The 13,366-nt window shown below is 31.3% G+C and overlaps 1 protein-coding gene across 1 annotated transcript; it reads left to right on the plus strand.

Annotated features, from left to right (window-relative positions):
* The first annotated feature begins 9,484 nt into the window (after positions 1-9,484).
* Positions 9,485-12,935, plus strand: LOC108194695 (exocyst complex component EXO84A). Its single transcript, XM_017361647.1, has 7 exons — positions 9,485-9,775; positions 10,232-10,329; positions 10,475-11,516; positions 11,647-12,129; positions 12,248-12,436; positions 12,586-12,722; positions 12,800-12,935. The coding sequence occupies exons 1-7, from the start codon at positions 9,485-9,487 to the stop codon at positions 12,933-12,935; spliced, it is 2,376 nt and encodes a 791-aa protein (XP_017217136.1).
* The last annotated feature ends 431 nt before the right edge of the window (positions 12,936-13,366 follow it).

Genomic DNA, 13,366 nt, shown 5'->3' on the forward strand with positions numbered 1-13,366 from the left:
GAGGTGGAGCGGAGATGACAAAGGTAGCGGTGGAGGCGGAGTTGAAGGAGATGGAGGTTGAGGTAGTGGTGGGGGTGGAGGCGGAGTTGAAGGAGATGGAGGTTGAGGTAGTGGTGGGGTTGAAGGTAGAGATTGAGGTGGGTTTGTCGTAGAATTAGTGATAGCTGCTTTAGAAATTAGTGATCCTGTAGCTGATTTTTAGTTTGTTGAATATGAAGGGGGTTTGTAGTTGAATAAGACTCAACATGAGCAAGTGATCAAATACAAATCAGCTCTTAAATGCAAACTAAAAATAAGTTTCTCTACCACTAATTATAACTACGGCTATCACTAATTTATACTGCACTAATCATTGTTTTATACAAGAACATTTTAATATTAAAATATTTCCAATTTTTACTACGATTAATCTCCAATTTTCGATTAATCATAAATCGCTAGATCAACCGATCAATTTGATCCGATTCCCGATTTTTATAATATTAATGACGGGAGGACGGACACACATCTCTCTAAGAAACCAACGTATTACTCCCTCCGTCTCTAAAAGCTTTTCTCGTTTCATATGTCGGGACTGTTCATAACATGAGACAAATTACCAATTTACGCCTAATCTATAAAACTAAATATAGTCATGAGTGATCTTGTTGGATCCGTATTCATGAGTACTTTAATACAGTGAAATTTTTATATTTAATACTAATACGAAATCAAAAATATTAATCATCAAAAATGTGTGTTGGCAAACATGAAAAAGAGAAACAGGAAAAGTATTAAGGGACGGAGGGAGTATCAGTTCATCACTATCAATGTTAACGTATGAATTGTTTGGTAAACAGAAGCAAATTACTCAGCTGATATGACTCGTAATAGACACAAATCACTCATTTGATTTGACCCCTATTAGACACAATATTCTAATGCGGAATTAGTTTTGGTGTTCACGCATTAAGTTGACAGCTTAATTAGTGAGGCTAAATCCCAACATTTATGAGATTATTAGCAATTTCCACATTTTTCATAAGATATGTTGTGTAAAACGGAAGAGAGGTGGCGAGATAGTAGCTTATCATTCGGCTTTAGTAGGTCAACAAAAGTCAATTTATGCTTAGACGAACTTGTTTCTCACTCACATTATTATAGGTCGAAACTGACAAGACAATGATGGTCGGTCTTTAGATAACTCCGACCAGAAAAATCACGTGAAAATATGACAAGTATTAGAGGTTCTACAAATTTTTCGAAAAATTAATATGTTAAGTTTTTATTTATTACTATCCTTTTATAAATATAACGAGTCTCTCTATACATACAGTACGTTCATTTCATTAATTAAAATACATTATATGTTTAAAAGTTATTTGAGAGTTATTTTAATATCCTATCATTGCTCATAATATATTATAATAATTTCCCTCTCTCCTCCACATCATTTCCCTCTCTCCTCCACACCAAAGTTGTTTAAATTTAATATTATTATAATAATAGGGAATGGATATAGGGAATACTATTGGAGTTCATGTGTTAAATCTAGTGCTAAATCACTAAGACATATTATTTTATAATATTTTTAGGGAACCTCTTAGCATAGTGTTGGACTTGCTCTAATATCTTATAATATTATCTTAAAGCAAGTCCAATAGGTTACATCATATTAATAATATAAAATAATGAGTATTATTGAGTCCTAGTAATTTAAGGATTCAATTTTTAGTGTAAAGTCCAATAGCAATCTCTATTTTGGTTTCCTATTATTATTTTAATAATAAATTTGAGAGAAAGAAAAGAGAAAATGAGGAAAAAGATAAAGAAAAAAAAGGAGCGAAATGAATTTTTTATTTATAAATATTGAAAATGAATTTTGATACATTACCTAAATATGAGTTTAGAAGCACGTTTAGGTAACCTATTGGACTTGCTCTTAGAGCATCATCTCCAAGTCTCCAACCATAGAATGTATTTAGCTAAAAAGTGAGTTGACATATCAAAAATAAAAAATATAACCAACCGCTTAAAAAATCACACTCCAACAAATTTTATATAATGTCTTGCGAATCCAATTTAACGAATGATTATAGCCAACCCGTTGGACATGATCTTATAGAATTATAGAATGAAGATAGCAGAAGAAATTAGTGGGTATAATAATGATTAATATCATCAAAAATTGGTATATTTAGAATGTATAGAAATGATGATACGTCCTAAAAAGACTGTATAGAAGTGAATGGGATGCGGAGAATAATTTATAATTTATAGGACTGTAAAATAAAATGAATTTGTTCGATTTATTAAAACAACATGAAAATCCCTTCGGTTTGTAAACAAGTCTGGGCCGAGCTTGTTACTTGTCTGCTCAAGAGTGACTCGAACAATCTAACTCGACTCGATTTTGATAAAATTTATATATATTCAATATCGTCAATTTTCAAATATATTAAAATGAAAATTTATATCAATATCATTAAAAGCTTAATATGAAAAATGAATAGAGACATAGGATAAGAACAAATGTGTACTCCCTCCGTCCCACCCATTTCTTTACACTTTCCTTTTTGGGGTGTCCCACCTAATTCTTTACTCCCTCCGTCCCGTTGGATTGTTAACATCACTTTTTGGCACGCTTTTTAAGACCTCTATAAAATATAGTTGCATGAGGTTTTTTTTTATAAAAAAAATTCTGAATAAAAGTTTGATGTTTAAACTTTTATTCAGAAAAAAAATAAATTAAAAAAACATTAAAGAACTATACTTTATAAGAGCCTCAAAATGCGTGCAAACAGTGAACGTTAACAACCCGGTGGGACGGAGGGAGTACATTTCAAAACTTATCAAAAATAGTCAATGGGTCCCACCACTTCTCAACTTTTCTTTCCTTTTCACACTACTTTTACTCCACTATCTTCTTTTTATATATTAAAAATCAATAGGGCCCACCACTTTACCAACTTTTCTTCCTCTTTTCCACTATTTTATACATATTTCTTAACCTCCGTGCCCAACCCATTCGATAAGAAATGGGTGGGACGGAGGGAGTATATTTCTTCAGAGTGGAGTGTAAGTGGATGATTATTATGATAATTACATATTAATTTGGACATAACTTATAAAATTTTATATTTTATGAATTGTGATCGGGCGAGTAAAAACACATGATAATTATTTTTACGATGCAAGAGTTAGTTGTATGATTATTATGATGGTGTGATACTGCTGATGTGATTATAACTTGACTATAAATCACATTTTTTGAATAAGGATTGGTTCAAGAAAAATTATACTCCCTCCGTCCCTTTTTACATGTCTCTTTTGAAAAAAAAAATTGTCCCAAATTACTTGTCCACTTCTCTTTTCAAAGCAACTTTTTGTATGTTTTTTCAAAATGTAACAACTTCCAATGTTTGACTAGCATATATATATACACAACTCTATCTAATTCATTACATTTATTAAGGATATGTATGAAAACAAGATCTCCACCTAACATTTTCTTAAGATGCGTTATTTTTTCAAAAGGGACAAGTAAAAAGGGACGGAGGGAGTATATGAATTGTGTATGGACAATTGGACTCGAGTTCAGATTGATTCGAATTGTTTGCGACTAATTTTACCTGATCCTGAACATCATCTTCATTTAGTTGGAAAACGATAATCGGCTCAACTCATTTCAAAAAAATTAAAATCATTTTACTCCACAAAATTTGACTCACTTTGTTTGTTTATAATCTTATTAATTAAATAAAATTGTCGGGTCAGATGTTTCTACAATGTTAAATAAATTTGTTGGATGATAAGTGAGGTTATAAACGGACGTCTTATAAAAATATGAATTGCTGATCTTATTTTTCAGTCACTTATATATTCTTTTCTGGAAATTAATGATAATTTTTCTATAAATAAATAATATTTTTTTTGACAATGCACGCTTATATGCCTTACAAATTCTCGGGGTGAGCCAGAGTCGAACCCGATGTCCCGGGACAACAGAGGATAAACCCACCACTGGGCTATCCAATCGTGCTCATAAATAAATAATATTTTAGTTGAATAGTAAATACATAAAATAAAACATGTCCATAATAAGTTGTCAATTTATATTCACACTTGCGCGGAACGAATATGACAGACAATCAGGGTCATTAGGCTAATACAAATGTACACACAATACTTAACTTCTTTTGACCTTCCTTCTCTGATGGGATAGATTTTCAAGTTCTTGATTGGTTTCCAGAAGGTCCAATAATTTGCGATGACTAATAGAACAACAAAGAATTTATAATGCCATGTAGTAGTAGTACTAAGTTTTGGAATAATTGTCACATATGATAAAACATTGTAGGCGAGGGGGACTCCGGGCCGGGGAGTGGGGAAGCACACTTAGAGGTGGCGATCATCAATTTCGTGTATCTAATTTGAAACACGATCCGAAACGTTTCGTATATTTTTTTATACTTTTCGTATATATTATATATAAGAATATTGATATATTTTTAATCAGAAAATAGCTTTAATATATATTTTTCTGTATAATTTTACTAAGTATGAATAATATATATATGCTCGCATACAATTATTTACAAATTTTTTAATGTATCTATAATATGTATATACATATACATATAAATATATATATTTATTTAACACAATTATATATATAATATATTATAACATATATATAATGAAATCTATGTACAAATATTTCGTGTATCCAAAATAAAAACCCATATCCGACACGAAATCTATCATGTAATTTCGTGTTCGTGTTCATGTATTTTGATATTAGCGTGTTACGCGTCAAATTGCCGGGCCTAACCGCACTTGGGAGGTTTATTACAAGAGCATGTTCACTTTGTGTATTACCTGTAATAGCCTTTAACCCGTGCCAAGCACGGGCGGGTATATAGTTCGTAATTCATTATTATAATTAAAATTTTAACATTATTTTATAAGTATTATTAGATTGAATTTTAATTAAATTATATTATTCAACTGACTATATTTTCTCCCGATTACTTGGAAATGGAAAAACCCTAATTTGTGTATATATATCAGGATTTTAGTACATTTAATCCGAATTTAGTACACGTAAATTGAAAAATAAAAAAAATGAGAAAATTCAAATCTTTTCCAAACATAACCGATCGTGTAATACCTTTGAAAGATTCAGTAATCTAACCAATCGAATTTCAACGTAATTTTGTAATCTTGGTTTTTTTGATATCAATAACTTTTAAGATTATAGTTAGAAAATGATATGTAATGGTTCGTGTTTATATTGAAATAAAACACGTTAAAGTTAAAAAGAATTATATAAAAGTTCTTGTTAAAAGAATATATTCAAAATTGTATATTTATAATTATATTTATAACATCATTATAATTGTTTTAATGAAATATTATATGATAATGGAATGTTATGAGTGTTTTTAGTATTGGAAACTGTTTAACAATATAATACTAATAGACTCCACATTTGTAGACTTGTAGTACCAAAAGGAGAGTACGAAACCAAAAAGACTACAAATTATATCCATGTTGGCTTATTATAATATAGTATAGATACACTGTACAGTATCTTTTTTGGTTTTTTTGTACATATATCGTATGTCTTTAGATTTTGATGATTTATCATTTTTAAAACATGTTAATTTTTTTAAAAATATGTGTTACATTGTTTATGTTAATGAAAAGAAAAATAAAGTTTCAAAAATGTATTGAATGAAAATGTTCAATATAATATTTAGGCTTGTATATATTTAAGTCTTGAAAGGTTAATTAAAAATTGACCGAAAGAAATATCTTTAACGAAAATGTTAAAATATTTTTTAATTATTATAAAAAAACATTAAATTATATTAAATGTTAACGAGGTCCATAGGCAAAAATTAAAGAGCTATGCATGTAAAAAACTCTTAATGTTTCAACTTTAATATTACGATATACATTCGTTACTTATATAATTTATATTTAAATTATCTTTCAAAAGTGGCGAAAAAATTATTATTACAAATTTTATAAATTAAAAGTCAAAGATGTGTGCTTCATAGAATTTAGAAATTATTTTTTAATCATATGATACTTGAATTAACTTTATACATATATATAACATCAACAACAAAAATATATAAAAATATTAATAAGATAATAATCTATAAATGATTAGAAATTATTTGATATTAAAAAATAATCAAAGAGCGCGGGCAGAATTTCCTGATAGTAGTTTATAATGGAAGTGTTGTTTTACTTTTTTTATAATTCAGTTATTATGTCTTTTGTAATTTTTTTTTATTTTAATAGTTTTAACTATTATTCTGTTTAAATTTTTATACAAATAGTACGGATCTCAAACATTGTTCTCAAATATTTTTTCCCCAAAATATTAGTGACAATGTATGATTGACTCTAGCCAAACTTATTACACTGACCTACCTCTGTCGTATTTAGGGGTGTCGATGGATCGGATTTGGATCGGATCACCCTTAATCCATATCCTGATCCGTCTAATTTTATCGGATTCGGATCCGGATCGGATTATAGGCGGATTTTTTAGAACACGATCCATATCCGGATCCATAGGATTATCGGATTTTCGGATCGGAGCTCCGCTCCATGTATATTTTGAAAAATAAAAATTAAAAAGCGAAGTTATATAAAGCACGCATCAATAATTCAGTACACATTAATCCATTCTCTGAAAAGTTATAACATTACAAATGTTTAAAGGAAACTTAAATTAAAATAAAACAATGGCATGCAGTCTGTAACTTCTGTGGTGAGCAGGATTGCAGGAAGCCAAGAACCAAGCAACTGGCAAACAGATACTGCAAAAAAAGCAAACAAAAAAAATAATGTTCATTAGTTACCATCAAAGCATATTTCTATCAATGATCTAATTATGCCAAAGTTGCAGACAACTAAATAATTTAGTAAACCACCAGACCAGAGCATATATTCAGCAAACTACCTATTCAGCCGCAAATAATAAGGTGCAAATTAGTGCTCATTTATAATATAAAGATTACTTCATAATGGACAAACTAAAACATATATATCCAAAACAAGAAATAAATATATAAATAATTATAAATAAATAAATATATAAATATAAAAGTCGGATCGGATTATTTTCGGATCGGATCATATTAAATCCATATCCTATACATATCGGATCGGATTTTTTTCGGATCGGATTTTTTCGGATCGGATTTTATTTTAGCTGATCCATATCCGTTCCGTTAGCTCTTGAATCGGACCGGGTCGGACCGGATATCCGCTCCATTGACAGCCCTACTCGTATTGTATGCACGTAACCCCAATTAAAAACTGTAAACCGATTGTCACGTCACCTCAGAGGAGAAAAATACTGTAATTGATATTATTTTCCTTATATATTGAGAAAAAGGAAAAAGAATATTAAAGAAAAATTTAAATTAGTGTCATCAATGTTTATTAACATTTTTTACAGATAAATGATAAAAAAATATATTTTTCTACTACCTCTTTACAATATTAAAAATTGGTAAAATAAAAGCTAAATCTCAATAAATAAATAAAATATAATCAATGAGTTAATAAAATTTCATCTAAAACCAATATATTATCGTATAATTTATTCATGCAAAAATCTGAACATCTGATAACATTACATCATTAATAAAATGATCTTAAAAATTAAATTATAAACAACAAAATTTTAATTATACATAGATTTAAGATTAATATTTAAGGGAGTGTATTCAATTAGGTTTTTAATAAAATAATAAAAAATTATTAATTCTAATAAATTGTATATGATTTTGATTTTACACGAAGTCTTAAAATTTTAGCACAATGTTTTGGATCATGCAAAAAACTATAAAATATAGAATAATCTCATATTCCCTCCGTCCCTTCCATTTCTTTACACTTTCTTTTTTGGGTGTCCCATCCAATTCTTTACATTTCAAAACTTACCCAAAATAGTCAATGAGTCCCACCACTTCTTCACTTTTCTTTCCTTTTCACACTACTTTTACTCCACTATCTTCTTTTTATACATTAAAAATCAATGGGTCCCACCACTTCACCCATTTTTCTTTCTCTTTTCCACTACTTTATACATATTTTTAATGTCCGTGCCCAACCCAAACGATAAGAAATGGGAGGGACGAAGGGAGTATAATTTATCATATATATGAAGTCTAAAAAGTATTATTATTCAAATATCTTCAGATATTTATTTTAATTAAATATTATCAAATATTTAAATATAATTTAGAATCTGACTAAGTATTAATATAAATTTTAAGATAATTTAAAATCTGACCTAGTTCAAGTCACTTCAAGATTGTGATAATATTTTAAAATACAAATTGAATACTCCTAAATTTAATTTGATAAGTGAAAACAAAATTTTCAACATCACAACAGAATACCCCTTAGTTCTACTCTTCCTCGGTGGAAAGCTTTTGATTCACTTTCAGTTCGGGTCGATATAATTAAGTTCCTGCAAAACTATTGGGCCAAACTACATTTTGTATAGGGCCGTGTCTATGAAGAAACAATTGTCCATCCAAGAACACCTCCGAGGCCTATATTAATTATTTTTTTTACCAGTGAGAAATTAGATATTTTAAGATGAGATATATTAATTAGTGTTAGTTACGTGAATGTAAGAGTCTATTTCAATCAAAATTTAGCATATATAATTTTGTGAAAATTATCAATCTATCTATCTATACTATAATTTGTATTCGTACAAAATTTTGTTTTGGTCGTAACTACAAGTCTGTCACATGTGAACTTCTCTTACTCTTACAATATCAAAAAATTTTATACCGCTTAAATTACAAACACTTGAGATGTAGTACAAGATATAAACTCCACCATTATTCTTTTAAATATAATTTATATACTATATTATAATAAACCGACGTTGGTGTAATTTGTAGTCGTCCAAAAAATATAATCAGTTGGTAAATATAATAAGGTTAAAATCCAATTTAACAATTCTAAAATACTAATAAGATGATGTTAAAATTTAAATTATGATTAATAAATTACGAATTCTATACCTGCCCGTGCTTCGCACGGGTTAAAGGCAAGTATATATAAAATTGTACATTAAGTATTTTTCAAAAAATTATTTTAATTACGAGACAATATTGTTATATCCTAATATGATTTTGAATCAATTTTCAAACAATTTAATATTTTTTAATAAATATAAATAATTATATTTTCTAAGAAATACTAATAAAACACGAGATAAAATAATATCCAGATTTACAGTTACTTCTGGCCTGTATTATTTCTTTGGAAAATGTATAATGCATAGTTATCGATGCATAGTATCAGTAAACAAATTAGCGTGAACAGGGCCTAAAGTTATGGAGGATAAAACATGCAATGTACAGATTTATAAAACTTGCAATGTATTCGTATGAACACTTCGTGTAAATTTCTGTAAAAAAGACGTAGAAGAAGAATTTCAAAGGTGTACAAAATGCATCATATAGCACCACCGGTGATGAGAGACAGGCATAAAAAGGATAAGATACATATATCAGGTCCCACTGGATTGCGACACAAAAGTAAGGCAAAGTCCAAACATTCGCCATCACCTGTTTCGAGTTTAGGTCGGACGGGTTCGAAAAATGTGGTTCCTAGTTTAGGAGATGCCACTGAGTTAGGTGGATCAGAGCCTACACTCAGCGAAAAACTCAAGGTTTTTAAGGCTTCTGGTTTTGATCCTGAAGAATTCTTGACTTCTAAATGTCGTAATATGAGCGAAAAGGTCGGTGTTCCTTTTTAGAATTGCACAACAATTGTTGTTTTTACTGTTATCTGAAATGTATAGGAAAGTGATATGGACTATTTGTTTTTTTAGTTACTTCTGAATGTAATGTTGTTCAAGTTGGTCCTTTTTTCTGAAATTGCAGAACAATTGTTTTCACTGTCATCTGAAATGTACAGGAAAGTGATATGGACTATTTGTTTTTTTGTTACTTGTGAATGTAATGTTGCTCAATTTTATGAGCCAGAAGGTTGGTGCGGTTTTTTTAATTGCTGAACAATTGTTTTCGATGTTTATTGGTGGACCTGTGAATGTAATGTCAGATTTGTAGAAATTAATTTTGCTGTAATTCTGATTATATTCTTAAGTTGCAGCACATTGGAGCACAACTACGAGTGTGTGTGCTTAAAGAATATGGAACTAATTGAAATATTTCCGTAATGAAATGTTGCACAGGAAGTAAAGAACGTGTGCTTGTACCTTGTTGATTTGAAGAAGGCATCTGCAGAGGAAATGCGGAAAAGTGTATATGCTAATTATCCATCTTTTATACGGTAAGCAAGTTTGATTTGGTTTAGCTGTGCATGTTTCATCGTTATGGTGTGAATATGTTGGCGGAATTATATAAACGTGAAAATGTTAGGGAACCCGTGAAAAAATTGAGTATCAAGATAACGTAAATTTGTTTGGAATGTGCAGTACATCTCGGGAGATTTGTGATCTTGAAGGACAACTTCTTGATTTGAGAAACTTGTTGTCTTCTCGGGCAGTTCTTGTTAATGGTTTAACTGATGGAATTCGTATAGATTCTTTTTCGTCTCATCAAAAAGGTTCAGTAAAAGTGGAGGATGTTAATTTGGATGACTTGGAACCTACAAACCAAGAGAAGTGGTTAGCAGAATTTATGGAGGCTCTTGAGGTGTTACTGGCTGAGAGAAGAATTGATGAAGCATTAGATGCACTTGAAGAAGGTGAAAAAATTGCAGAGGAAGACAATAAATATCAGTCATTGACGTCCAATGCAATGTTACAACTGCAGAATAATATAATTGAACAAAGGCAGAAGTTGGCTGATAGCCTTGTGGAATCGGCTTCTCATCCTTCTGCTACTCGTGTTGAGCTTCGTGCATCTGTACAAGCTCTGAAAAGACTTGGTGATGGTTCTCGAGCTCATAGTTTGTTGTTGAGATCTCATCATCGCAAGTTGCAACACTATGTAAGGGATCTTCATCCAGCAGCACCTTCACTTGGAGTAATATATATAACTGCCCTTTCACAGATTACCTTTTCAGCCCTGGCACAAGCAGCTAGTGATTCTTTGTCTATATTTGGTGATGAGCCTTGCTACACATCTGAGCTCGTAACGTGGGCTGCCAATCAGACGGAGAGTTTTGCGCTTCTTGTGAAGAAACACTTTCTAGCATCACCAGCATCATCAGGGAGCCTAAGAATAGTTTCTGAGTGTGTCCAGGTATGCTTGGGTCACTGTTCTGTGTTAGAAGACCGCGGAATGGCTCTTTCTCCAGTTTTATTGAAAATTTGCAATCCTTGTGTTGAGCAAGCATTTGTTGCCAGCATAAAAAGAATTGAACAAAGCACAGCCGCAGTAGCTGCCTCAGATGATTGGTCACTTAATTATCCCCCTATTGGTTCACGCTCTTTCAGTGCCTCGTCTCTTACTAGTGTTGTATCCCAACCGAAGCTTTCCAGCAGTGGTCATAGATTTAATTCAATGACTCAGGTTCTAATTTCTTCTACATTGTATCATAAACGTACATAGAATAAGTGAACTAAGCATCTCATTGATCCTTGATAGACATTCTTGAGGTTTAATAATTGTTTTTTTTCACTAATATTGATGTTCAATGCAGGAAATATGCGAGGACGTAGGTTCACTTGAGAACTTGCATTTGGCTAACCAGGCCTTGGAAAGTCTTTTTCAACTTTTTAACACATACATCAATATGTTAATAAACGCATTGCCCAATTCTACTGAGACGGAGAACTTAGAAGGAACAGGGAGGCTTGTCCAGATTGCAGAGACCGAAGAGCAACAGGTAGCCTTGCTTGCTAATTCCGTAGTATTAGCAGATGAACTGCTTCCACCTGCTCTCAGCAAGCTTTCATCCTTGTCACAAACTGATGATGGTTCTCGAAGAGGTTCAGATAGGCAACGAGAACTCAAAAAGAGGTTGCAACGCTTGGTTGATCAATTGCGAGATAGTTTCTGCCGCCAGCATGCACTTGATTTAATCTTCAATGAAGATGGTTCTGTTCGTTTGTGTGCAGACATGTACTTGAGTATGGATGGACGTGCCGAAGAACCTAATTGGTTTCCTTCTCCAATATATCAGGTAAATCAACACCTTTGCAGTGTGAGAGGCATCACTTAATAAGAATCTTTAGTAGTTAATAACTGCAATTTTTTGGACATCGAAAAAGTCATTTCTTCACCTAAAATTTTCAATATAGGATCTTTTTGGAAAGTTGACTCGAGTTGCAAATATAGCATCTGATGTGTTTGTTGGAAAGGATAGATTTGCTACAATTCTTCTAATGAGGCTCACGGAGACTGTCATCTTGTGGCTTTCTAATGAACAAGCCTTTTGGGATGAAATTGAGGGAGGGCAAAAGTCTTTGGGGCCTTATGGTCTTCAACAGGTTTTCTATTCTACTCATCTCTCATATTATTGAACCTTCTTGTAGTTTGTACCTAAATATTGTCACTAAGACCCCTTTCGTCTTTTTTACGACCATTTCTCTCAAGTATTCCTGGCATCTTAGCTTTTACTCTGATTTTTCTGCTGCAGTTCTATTTAGATATGCAGTTTGTCATACTCTTTGCATCTCGTGGTCGCTACTTATCACGAAACCTTCATCAAGTTATCAAAAATATCATTGGAAGAGCTATAGAAGCAGTCGCCGCAACCAAAATAGATCCTTATAGGTAAATTGATTAACTTAAGAGGGGTGTGTATATTTTAATTTCCATTACTAAATGTCCAAAATCTCTTGAACATGTAGTGTATTACCAGAAGATGAATGGTTTGCTGATGTTGCTCAATTAGCTATAAAGATGTTGTCAGGAGACGATGGTTATCAGAATGAAATGGAAGATATCGGCAGCCCTACAGGAGCTCAGTCTATAGAGAGTTACTAGAGTTGTCTAATAGTTGCGTAGAGCAAAAAGTTTCATTTCTGCGCTGTTGTCATTGTTATTATAGATTTTCATACCTCGTATATACTTTGTTTAGTTTAGATATTTTAGAAATGTAAATCAGAAATACTTTAAGTTACCTGTGTGAAAAGATTGTGTATGGAAGTTCCTCAAGAAATAGTCAATTATATGATCAGCATTGCTCACCAACTTGCTACAGAACATACATTATAATTCCCGAACACATTAGTACATTTCTATAGTAAAATTCCTTCTCTCTTTTATGTATAATACCTGTATTTACGTATGAATACTGTTGTTCTACTAATTAACAAAGAAATTGGTGATGTATTCTAGTTTTTGTATGACTGGTATACTATGTATGCCTGCATGCATAGTACTTTTACTGCATTTGCATATGCAATTGCATATAG

This window comes from Daucus carota, chromosome 7 (assembly GCF_001625215.2).
Source record: "Daucus carota subsp. sativus chromosome 7, DH1 v3.0, whole genome shotgun sequence".
Lineage (NCBI taxonomy): Eukaryota > Viridiplantae > Streptophyta > Magnoliopsida > Apiales > Apiaceae > Daucus > Daucus carota.